General features: G+C 41.8%; 1 protein-coding gene across 2 annotated transcripts in view; it reads right to left on the bottom strand.

Moving 5' to 3' along the window:
- AMBRA1 (autophagy and beclin 1 regulator 1) overlaps window positions 1-12635 on the bottom strand; it is a 142235-nt gene that overhangs the window by 80341 nt on the left and 49259 nt on the right. The window contains exons 10-11 of one of the 2 annotated variants that reach the window (XM_064145311.1): window positions 5264-5347; window positions 4630-4730 (exon numbers count right to left, since the gene is read on the bottom strand). In XM_064145311.1, coding sequence (XP_064001381.1) covers window positions 4630-4730; window positions 5264-5347 — 185 coding nt within the window. The remainder of the gene's footprint in view (window positions 1-4629; window positions 4731-5263; window positions 5348-12635) is intronic. The other variant, XM_064145320.1, reaches the window with a different exon arrangement.

Here is a 12635-nt window from a genome sequence, read left to right as displayed (position 1 = left end):
TACCACGCAGCCCTTACACCATGCTGAGTCTGAATCTCCCCATGAGGTAAAGGACTCAGAGTAATTTAAACAGATGAAGTCTGGAGGCAAAGACAGAACAGAAAAACACAATCTGTACTCATGCAAGGAAAAGTAATTTGTTTGTTGAGATGCACATAACTGAGTAGATGCCCTATTAAAACAAAGTGAGACAGAAGCATTGTACAAAGTTTGGCACCTCTATCATAAACCAGTAAACTTTCATCTGCAGGTCTCCTGCTAAGAGGGACAACAACAACTGGTAACTGCATCAACTTGTTAAGCTTCCTGCAAAGTTCCTTGGTAAACACTGATTTTCTTCTTCATCTGAGCTTCCACTGAACTGAAACTAAAGCCTTTGTTCCACTACACCACTAGCAAGTCTCTGTCCATCCCAAAGTAGTGTCAATTACTGCAATGCTTAGAAGTCACAGAGTTAAACAAGAAGCCATAAGCACTTCAGTGGCAATGAAGTAGATTTTCCAGTATTTACTGATTTAGAAAAAAAATCATTTCAGTACTTATTTTTTAAAAATGTATTAAAATGTACATCCACCTTCTAACAGATGCCCAAAAAATTCCATGATTTAGGCCTGAAATTACTTGCTTGTAATGTGACTTAAAAGAAAGATTGATTAAAAATAAAGAGAAACAAACCCCAAACCAATCAACAAACCACACACAGACCACCCCACCCACCAAGCCAAAACAGCTAGTAGAAATATTCATCTTAAACAACTACAACAAAGGAAAAGGAGGTAGTAAATCAAGTGATGAACTTTATGCTCCTTGAATTCACTGCTGAACTCTGCAGTGGAGTACTAACTCCCACTGCAAGAGGCGTAACTTCATCCCACAGGATAGCTCTTTGGTACCTTCTGGGAAACACAGTGGAAAAAAAAGAAACCAAACACAAATCATCCAAAACCAAACCGATGCCAAACGACCAAACACCGCACACAATACCCCTACACAACAAACAAAAACCTAAAATCATACACACGCCCCAGAAAAACCCAACAAAACACACAAAACAAACCAACAAACAAAAACAGCAACAAAAGAGCATCACTCTGCCTGCAAATGGCAGAGAATCTAAGGGACTTAGAAGACTGAAATGGCCCCAAGATGTGGGATTCCACTTGTATTGCCACCAGGCAATGGGTCAATTCTATTGAAGGAGAAACCCAAATGTACTTACTGCTTTCATCATCAATTCTATGAACAAGCACTGCATGGATATTTTCTTGCAGACAACAACCTCATCACTCACAGCAGCTCACCAAGCAGAGGAAAGTCCAGAGAGTAGCTTACTGCCCACACTAACAAGAGTCTTAGAAGAGCTGCCAAATGAACCCTCATTTTTTTTGATGAATCTTGCAACAAAAAGGGAATGTGGAAGACTGAAAAATATGCTAGTGTTATAGCAGCATTTTAAAAGGTTGAAATAGGATGAGATATGTCAGTCTTGTCAGCCTGACATTGATTCCAGACAAAATAATGAAAAAGCTGATATAAGACTCAGTTAATAAAGGATTAAAGGAGGACAGTGTAATTACTGCCAATCAAGAGAGACTTTACAGAAAAATATAACTTGTCAAGCTACCAACACTTTTTGGTGTGATTACAAGTTTGAACGCTGAAGGTAACAATGTTGATGTAATATATTTTCACAAGGTGTTTTACTTGGTGCCAGAAAGCTGATAGGATCCGCCGCATCACTGCGATGAGAGGTCTAAACTGCACCATGAGGTAAGGAGGCAGGCAGGAAAGTGTCACCATGACTCTTGTTTTTTCCAGCACTACATGTAAATTAGGCTGCTGACATGGAGATATTACTGTCTGTCATGAGAACTAGTACCACTCCGTTCTCCCCCTGAACTCCCACTTACTCTAATCATCTGCTACCACCTTTCCTTCACTTTGCCTTGAGGTGCCTTGGTGTGGGGATGGTCACCAGTGCCTGACTAGTACAAAGGACTCTAGTCCTGACCTGAAGCCTGCTTGGCTCGTCAGAGTCATTTTGCCACAGTGGCAGTGTTGCTGCACTAGTCGGTCTGTTTAGGTAATCTGTAATTCATAGTGGTTCATTAAACCAGACAGCTCTAAGAATTTATTTACCAGGCACTCGTCCCTAGCAGGGAGCTATTGTCTGTAACAGTTGTACAAGTACCATACTCAAACAACAGAAAGCTGAAAGCAAACATGGACAGAACGTGACAGCAAAAGCTTTGGCATTAAGAAATTTAGTCAGCAACCAAAACAATTCACACATCCACCAGATCCTTGTCTGCTGCTTTGATTTCCTCTCTGCACCTAGCAGTGAGTGGGGCAAGGGACAGGAGCAGAAGTATAATTAGGTGTATTTGCCCAAACAACAGTTTTCACTCATATTTGACCACAGAAGTCTCTTGTCAACTTTCAGAAGTCTGTCAGGTTAGGAATATGGGGAGTAGGGGTTGGCATACTTTCTTAAATGCTGTAGAGGTTACATAAGAAATGCATTTGACATTTATGCACTTAAACATAATTCAGAAATAACAGTCTGGATACATGATAGGATGAAGCAATTTAAGGCACTCAGATTAGCCTGTATTAATAGGAAGACAGATGATTGACTTTTTTCCCCCCCCGCCTCACCTAGGGCTGGCCAACCTCACCCATAACTACCATGCTAGGGTTTTGAGTTTGAGTAGAGGTTTTTTTTCTACAATAGTGAAGAAATAAATACTTCTAGCTTCAGCAGAGGCTAACTGAAAAGGAAAGCATACTATCAGGACTACAACTTCCAATGGCTCTGAAATACATTATTGAAAATTACAACACTACTGACCAACATAAAAAGCACAACAAATTATCTATTGTACAGCTGCAACCCAGTTTTTCTAGTTCTGATCTTTCATGCCACCACCTATTATTTATGACTTCAACCCTCCTGGCTTCTGCAACTCAGTTGAGCACAAACACAAAAAAAATCCCAATAATTTTAAAGCTGAAAGTTCAGGTACAGACTAAAATAAACAAGATATCACAAGCAGCTGCTGCACTATGAGAATTAACTTCATAGTGAAGTCAATAAAAGCTTTTGCTGTGAAGTCCCTGCCAGTCCAGTGTGAGGTTCCATGATACTACAGAAGCCAACAAGCCTTACCTCAAGGCTCAGCGAAGCACCACACAGAAAAGACTGATCTTGTTATTTGAATTTCCCAGAATTAAAATTTCTGCCATCTTATGTTCATTTTGGCATACAGACAAGCAACAAGAGCAGTCTGGGCCTCAAATTCCCTAAAATGTGCAAGGTGAAAAAGCCAGTCTGTTTTCCAGCCACTAAAGGAAGAGGCAAACTGCAAGAAGGGCTTGAGAAGGGTTGAAGGCAGGTGTCTCCAGAAAAGCAGGACTGCACAAGAGTTCTGCAGTGTTGCCTGGCAGCAAGTAATTATCTGCCAGTGTGCTGCTTCCACGTGCCAACAGCCCAAGCCCACACAAGCAGCCAGCACAGGAACATACATGCGTCAGCTACAGGCCAGCTCCATAATTTCCCTATGAAAAGCAGGCAGAGGTGCTCTGGAGGTCAGCTTTCGACTGAACTGCAACAGCAAAGGTCTGTGAACCATGCACTGGAACCACAGTGTCCAGGAAGACAGTCTGGGAGATGCCAGGAACTGGAAGATCAGACCACTGCCATACTAAACCAGCCCTGCAAAAAAGTACTAACAGTTTCATCCTCCAAACGATCAGGAAAACTCCAATGAAAGCTCTTGAGACCAGGCTAGAAAAATACTGCCCAAAATGGTTTAGGTGTAGGTGTTTGTGCCTTAGCATCAGGAAAAGAGTCATGCAGCCTCTTAAGAAATCCTGCAGCAACTCCTTTCCATGGTGGTCCTGTTATTTCCTGCAGGAAGGAAGAGAACCACACCCCAACCTACCTGTCCATACATCGCCCCTTTTCTCCCACAAGCTCCGAGATGACTCCGCTGCACTGAGGTTAATTACAGAGTAACTTGGACTCAGCCAACAAAGACACACTCTCAAGACATGTGTCATCTATAACCATCTCATTCATGAACTGCTGGAGTGCCTCCTCTTCCCCCACACCTCCTTTTCCACCTCCACCTGCCCTTTAAGGCTCCCAGATGCCTGTGTGCTGTATGTGGTGGCAGCTGAGCTCTTTAATATGCTCTTATTAAGAACCTAATTGAATCCCGCATTGCCTTGTGTGCATCTTGCCAGCTAGAACATGAACAAGGCACCCTATAATTCAATTAGAAGGACCTGCAGCAAGCTGATCATTACTCTGTCAGGTTGCTCAGAAAAAAAGACATCTAGGTAGAGGGGAGGAAGTAAAACAAAGGGAGAACTGTTAACAGCACACACACACCCCACCCCAATTCATGCAAAGACTCCCAAACACATACTTGAAGTGTGGAATCTGCAATGCCCAAGCACTTGACTGACAGCTTACCACATCGCTCCAACAGTCCTTTCTCTTGTTTTAGGCAACTTAAACAGCACCTCAAGAGTTGAAATCAGACTTTTCCTTATCCATCCCTAGAGTCACTAGAAAATCATCTCTTACATACATGACCACTGCAAACAAGGACCTCTGATTACCTGCCAAAACCCTGTTGACAGAGGAATGGGTGGCCAAGCCAGGCTGTCCCCGCTCATGGAAAATCCCAGCATAAGGCAAGTACTCTGGCAGCAAGAAGCGTCTGCAAAACAGAGAGAAAGCTTACATGGAGAAATACATTCCAGCATACTGCAGCAATTACTTTAAGGAAGACTATTTCAGCAGGCTATAGGAAAGGGCAGCCTGGGCTCCTCTGCTTAGCCAGCCACTTCACTGCTTCAAACAAAAGGCGAGATACAGAATAGAGTCTCCTCTGACCAGTGTTGCTGTGAAACTCAGCAGGAAGCAAATCCTTTATCTCCCACCATAGCTTCCTAATCTCAGACTAGTTGTGCTGACAATCTCCAGCCAGATTCTCTTCTCCTCCTAGTCTGCCTTCACCTCGTAGCCCTAACCTGAAGGCAAGAAACATCAAGACCATGTTGCCCTTCAAATGTCACAGGATGAGCTGATCCCACTAACACGCCATGCGAGGGGGTCTCAAAAATGGCAAAACATGAATATAGTAGCTCTGTACAAGAAAAGGGAATCCATCTGAAAACACCAGGGAACTGTTTTGCAACTGGCACCTCCAGGATCTCCACACCTTTTTACTCTTACACACAGAAGCCATACCTGGGGACAAAGCGTCCCAGCGATGGAGCAGACATGCGGGCGTTCCGGGGAGCTCGGTGCCTGGATCGGTCTCCATTGTCCCTTCAGCAAAACGAAAAATTAAGGAAACATTATTGTACATTAAAAAAATACTATGCAATAAAAGCATTCACCAAAGAAAGAAAAACCCAGGATTGTCACTTTGTCATCCCAAGTACGCCACCGAAATGCAACAGTTCTCTTGTGTAAGATACACACTTCTAATGCTCCAAATTCCTGCAACTTGCTGTACCAAGGGCTCTTGACTGTTTCACATATGGGTAGCCTAATGGCCACTTGCTTCATTGTTGGACTGTCTCAAAAGTGTCAATAAAACCACCAAGGCAACAAATCATGGTCAGCTCTTGAGCAAACGAACAAGAAACCTTAGAATTTGAACTGGGAGAGCACAAGCAAGAACACTGCAGTCCTGACAAGGACAACTGTTCAATTTAACTTTTTCATTCTCAGAAGTGGAAGCAAAATAATATCATCTGCAGATCACTTTTCTCTGCTCCTTCCCTCAAGGTTCAGTTTAAGAGCCATCACAGCTTAAGAGAATTCACCTTTTGCAAGCCTTTCCAGCGATATCACAAATGTTAGGTACTACCTGACAAAAACACCTCCTCAGAAATCTCTCATTCTGCGTACCAAAAAGTGTTTGGGCCTTGGGGAACAAGATTAAAGGCCTAGTATCTACTGTCCCACAGAAGATACAGGAAAGTCTTCTTTCCTAGAAGGGCAGTGCAACACTAAACAGGTTATCTGGAGAGTCTGCAGACCTGCTGTTTCTAGAAGTCTAAGGACACGAAATAGACAAAGTCATGGCTGGTCCAGTATGATTTTGGCAGTAACAACCTTACAAGTGGGAAGCCGAAGTGAAGAACTTCCAGAAGTCTCAGCAAACAAAATTCCTAATGTTGTATCCATAAGTCACAAGACAACCTCTAATTACACAACACTAAAACCACAAGGAAAATTACAAGACCTCACCAGTGACCCCGGAGTTCATTTAGAACGTTACTCTTTGAAGGACTTTGCACAAGTAGCAAGTCTGTTCTCTGGGTTCCAGATCCCCATCTGTAACTGCAGCCATACTGGTCTCCTTCTAAGACAGTTGTGAGTAGAATATTACTTGCAGAGCCCTGGAATCACTAGGAAGCTAAATATTCCTTATGCAGCACAGTAGCAGCACACTGCTAACCCACCCCAGCAAGCTGAGTATTTTATTATTTCTTTTTGGTTTGCTTTGCCTTTTTTTGAAGTTGGTGAGCAAGAAACGTGGGTTGGAAATAAAGTCCATTACGTTGCTGTTTCCCACACACTCGAGGAACCAGGAACACAAAAGCAGAGGTTGTTCTGCAAAGCTCATTAACATTTCAAGCTATTTCACCCAAAATTGAATCTAAACCAAAGCTCAAAGCTTTAATTTCTCCTCCCACTGCTGCAAACGCTGCATTTGCAGTTCACAGCCGAAGCCACACCTCACCCTGAGGTTTCTGTGGAACCAGCAGGGTTCCTGAAATCAGCAATGGAAAAGCTGCTCCTGTTCTTTTATCAGAGGCCTCCATCCTACGAAGATGCAGATCAGTAACAGAAGGAATACGGTGAAGTCAAAAGCTGGCATATCAACTTTTCCTGCTAAAGAGAAAAGGCCAAAGGTGGGGGGATAAAGCATCATTCCAGATCCTGCCACACATAGTAAGTGCTAGTGAAATTCAGAGAAGAGAAACACTTTTTAATAGTCTGTGGAGCAGGTTTTGAAACAATGCTGATATGTAGCCCTGGGAGAAAAGCAGCAAAACGGTTTCAGGGTTTGCACTTGCTTTGGACATTTTCTAGAATTAGAAGATGCACTGGAAAGGGACAGGTATCAGCAAGAGGAACAAAAGCAGGACTACACCCTGCAGAACTCTCCAGATGAGGACAATCTCTGTAGTGAGTTTCAAAAGGAATGACGAATTAGCTTCAGCAAACAAAAGCAAATAAAGGTGCCAAATCTCCTATAGTCCAAGACACTTAAAGCAACTAATTGCTCAAAGTCATTAAAGGATCTTAACATCCCCCGAAACAATTTAGGATACAAATTTCCTGACGCAACAGATTTCTGTATTATCTCATTCACTGTGCATACAACCCTCCACAAAAGCCCAAAAGGAAAAAAGAATCCCACAACTTTGCTTCAGCTTTCACTATGGCACAGCCTCCACTGATTCAAGAGACAGAAATCTACTTTTAACATACCTTAAAAAAGAAAACAAAAATCCCAACCGAACAACAAAACCCCAAACAAGAGGACACCCCCATCCAAACAAAAAGCCACCACTGCCCTGTAGCCCAAACAGCAGAAGTGGGAATGTGAAACAGTGACTATCCTTTGAGAATGCCAGCATCCCTATTTACTGTAACAGTGAAAGTACAGAACACACTCACCTGTGCTAAAGAGGACTATTACTAAACATTACTCTGAATCGCTAATGTACAGGCATTTATATCTGAATTCCCATGCTTAGCCACACACAAGAGTGTTTTGAAGCATCTAGTGCTGAAAAGCCAGAACAGCTGATAGTACCCTGGTGCCAGCTGAAGATTATTTCTGCACCTTCTAAAAAAGAAAAAAAAAACAACCCACCACACACACCCCCCACCACACAACCGTATAGAAGAGTGAGGATGGGTGTCACTTGGTGTTATTTCTGTACCACATGCAGCCTGCTGACAGAGGGCGGAGAGCAGATGTTAGCATGACTGCAGTGCCAGCCTGAAGTTTCCAGAGTTCTCCGATGCACCAGTGACAATCTAATGCTCTACTTTCTATTTAGTGTCAACTACCTACAAACTCATTAGCTAAAAATTTGCACTGGATAGTTTAATTAATGTGCCCTACAAAAGTGGATCCCTTAGAGCTTGTGCCAGCACTTAAAACAACAACAAAAAGCAAGCCTCTTCTGTTAAGCAACTCAATAATCTTGCAAATGATGAAACAAAAATGCTCCACAGACAGTGCTATAACAGGTGCCCTGTGATGCCCTTTGTTTCAAGTGCCCCAGCAAACATTTACAGCACAGGGAAAACTTATGCAATGAAAAAATAATAATGAAGGAACTAAGCAATTCACTGAGCAAGGTGCTGGGAAAGAACAAGAAATAATCAGCATGTAAAGTGTCAAGGGAGACTTTATTCTGTTAATAATTACAGCTTTATTTATCACAAGAGGAAAACTGCAAGAACCAGCAAATGTTCAAAACAACTTTAAGGGTCTGTCTCAAAGTACAGGTTACTCATGATTTGTTCAGATACTAATATGGGAGAAATTAAAACAGTGATATCAAGGGTAAGATCTGACAGGGGTACACAGCATTAACACCAACACAGAAAAGAGCTGGAGAAGGCAGCAATTTCCAAACACTCAGGAGATTTATGGACCTTTAATAGGGCATAAGAAGGATGAAAGGTCAACTTAAACTGGGTAAGACAGTCCTTAGCTTTGTCTGCTATTGCTTTGTTTGCTTGTCGAGAGAAAAGTTGGCTAATGTAAATACAGTGGAGCTGCAATGCTGGCTCTGGAAACAGAGATAGAGATGCAAAACTTTGCCTCCTAAAGTTTGGAGACAAAGGCATTCTCTTTCATCTGGTAACTTGGCCACCGCATTAATAACTGAGTGGATATAGAAGATAGCAACAGCCAGAATGGAATATTAAAAAATGTTATGTTCTGCTTTTCTCTCTTGGCAAGAACCCTCTTTAATATTTAGAGATTGTTGTATCAGGAAGTGAAATTAAACACACAGCATGGGATTTCTAATGCAAGCTGTTGGTCTAACTGTTCCCATTGTAGTCAATATTAAAACTCCCACTGACTACACTGCCAATAGAATTAGGTCAACAATGACCATTTCAAAAAGCCTTTTAATTACCAGAGCCAGCACCAACAAGCCATGCAAGCTCATAAGAATCAAATTATATCAGACCAAGCCAATTGTCCCATATTTTCAGCATTTTATCGTGTTTTGCACAATCCAATTTAAAATGCTAAATCAATTTCTACTGCAGACGTTAGACACTTCCATACAAGAGAAATGCTAAATAATTGGCTAAATGACATCCACTACTATCCTTAAGGGTTGGCACTGCTTTCAGTTGCACCATCTTGATAGAACACAGTAAAGCAGTAACATTTTCTCAGTACTTGAAATGTTAGGTATCTCCACTTACTTGCTAGCATTTTTTTTAAGACTGTAGGATGTTACTTCAAAGAAGATGGCACAGAGGGCAAGAGTGGCATCATGGAGGGACAGGATCAGCACAAAGATTACATTAGGAGCTCAGAGGAGGTTACCAGAAAATGAAAAACTATTTGGCTTTAGAGATGGGTCCTCTAAAATATATTATGACATCTTCCCAACACTCAACTCTCCGTTCTAAACAAGAAACCAATCCTGATATCTTGCAATTCTCTTCATGGGACTGATTGGTGATATAGATGACAACAGATGACATATTTCTTGAGAAGGGTGTACTCACAAGAGCTGCACAGGACTACAAGACAAACTATGTAGAAGTAGGATTAAAGGTGGTTGGTGAGGGGGAAATGTTTGCTGGTGATTCTGTGAATAAGTCTTTCCAGGACCATCCTGATGATTAAAGAACATGTGTTGGGATAGAAAGTTAACGATCAGCCTCACAGCGGAGAGAAGCAAATATCAGCTGTCTTTAAAACTTCAGTTTCCCCTCTGCCTGATCCTGCAAGATTCTGAGAATCTCCTGTAAATGAAGCCAGGGAAAATGGGCAGCATTTCTAGGAAATAAGCCTCTCAAACTAGAAAGTTAAATATGAAATGAATAAAACATTGACATTCTGAATATTTCAGTGAGATACAGATATCCTGGAAGACAAAAGAAAAAGCTGCACTGGAAGTTGGTTGTAATTCTGCAGAGACATACCAGCTGGAGTAACATCTCCTAGAATAGGAGGACTAATTTTTTAATCAAAAAATGCAGGTTCCACCTGCTATATGATACTTTGTCTGTAAGTCATGGAGAAAGCTCAACCCAGGAGACAGAGACCACTCTACTTATGGCTTTGAGGACACAGGCACCCCACCTAAAAAGAGACTATGCTTAAGAGAAAAGATCCAGACAATTGACCTCTCTGAACAGGATTTTTTTCCACAAGAACATACAAGTAAGCAAATCAGGAGCATTGGTCCCATCAGAAAGGGTACAAGTATTGACATTCATAGATAGCAAAACAAAGAAACATTGGACTTAAGAGTATGCATAATCTGGTAAAAAAAGAAAGGTATAAATATCAATTTATCTACCCATCTTTGAAGGACATGACAATTGCTGAAGGAGAAGCACTTACAGATCAGAAGACAACAAGAAAAAACAGAATTTAATGAAAAAGAAGCATCTGCTGCACAAAAACACTTTTCCTGACACTGGAAGTATCAGGACCATGGTGCAAGCTCCCAGGAATAACACTGGAAACCAAACAGAATTGAAGAACAAAAATATTGGAGAAACAGCAAAGAGCAATGCTGCCCAGCTGGAGAGACAGAAAACAGAGGAACCAATTTTTTAACATAGCTACCTTGTACGAGTGTTAAGAGAAGTTAGGTAAGGCACCAGAGACAGTGACTTTCCATCTTCCTGTGTTCTTTTAAAGGCCAAAATGCCAGTCTTTCACCAGCAGCTTTTTCAGAGGAGTACCAGAGAAAGCTGACATCTATTTATCAGCTAAAACTTCCTACAAAGTAGCAGACTGCTGAGTTATTAATGGGTCTCCTGACCAGAGGGAAACAAACTCCCATCCTTGATTACCTCTCAGAGGGCTGTTCAGGAGGAAAATGTATTTACAAGAATAAAAATGGCACTTCAGAAGCTCAAGTGTTTCAAAGAAGCATCATATAAGAGAGGATTTATCACCTGGTCAAGAGAAACAGCAGTATTTGCTCATTAAATGCCAAGGACTAATTGCTGCAGAAGAGACTGAAATGGAATCAGAATGAAGCACTCTTACCTAGGTGCAGTATCCAGTTGTCTCTATTTTAATCACTTCACTGAGTGGTGGGCTCACAAATTGATGGCACGTTTTAGAACAAGGCTGATGTACTCCATAGTTACGGTGAGTCATCAGAAAACAGAAACTGTGCTACACGAATATTAAAGACCTGGTGCACGAATATTAAAGAAGCCACTGCAGTCAGTGCTCTGTAAGAGCAAACAAAAGAATTCCAGGCCTTCCAGCACTATAGCTACCCTTCCCTTGAGACCCTTTAATTAGCCATTTTTAAACATTCATCCAAACATAAGCCCAACTAGGGAAAACATCACGATGACTAACTCTAGTCACTTGGAAATTTCACAACTGGTGCTGACTGAACACAATTTGTAGAGCAAACATACAGTCACTTGGCCCATCAGGTTTCGATACTGGAATAAAAAGTGTCAATAGAGTCATAAGACCCTTAAGATCAGGTCCAATCATTGCTTAACTCTACTAAGTCTAGTGCTAAACCATGCCCCTCAGCATCTGTGACTTTTAAACATCCCCAGGGATGGAGATTCAACCACCTCCCTAAGGCAGTCTATGCAAATGTTTGAGAACCTTTCAGTTAAAAAGCTTCTTCCAATATCCAATCTAAACCTCCACAGTGCCATTTCCTCTTCTCCTACCATTTGTTGCTAGGGAGAGGAGACCAACACCCACCTTGCTCAAACCACCTTTCAGGTAGCAGTAGAGAGCAGAGTAATAGCAAGTACCAATAATAAGTGCCAACTTTTTCCACGCTATATTGCACTGTGAGCTACTGCTCTTCGACTGTGTGCTACTGCACAGAGAATGCTAAACTGTTAGACCTACAGGCTTGAAGAATGCTAACCACTGCCTGATCTGCTTGGCCAGCAACAAACTGCAAAGAGCTTGCTCCCTAATCACTCTCACGCCAGGCAACGCCTACTAGGTGACCCAGTTTGATTTAAAGAGTTTCACAGACACAAAAAAGCAAAAGATAAACAATGAACAAAGTTCATAAGTAGCAGAAAAGCCTCAAGTGTACCATCTTGACAGCAAAACTGTTTCTACAAGCCCAGGCAACCAACAGCATGGAATGATGAGAGCTTTTCTGGCAACTGTCATCTTTCAAAAGGCACTCATTTTTTCTCCACCCTGCTATGAAGACACTTGCCTGGCTGGAATGTGACTTATTGGCAAAACAACATTATGCTGGAGAAGGCAGCAATATCCTGCAGCACTGCTCCAAGGAAATAGTCACTGCCTGTCACTCCATCCAGGAAGTATTATAAGACATTAAGACCAAGATAAAGAGAATATAAAAGACTGTGACAA

This window comes from Pogoniulus pusillus, chromosome 1, assembly GCF_015220805.1.
Source record: "Pogoniulus pusillus isolate bPogPus1 chromosome 1, bPogPus1.pri, whole genome shotgun sequence".
NCBI classification, from domain to species: domain Eukaryota; kingdom Metazoa; phylum Chordata; class Aves; order Piciformes; family Lybiidae; genus Pogoniulus; species Pogoniulus pusillus.
The sequence above is the reverse complement of the archived record's forward strand: the minus strand, read 5'-3'. Positions and strand labels throughout refer to the sequence as shown.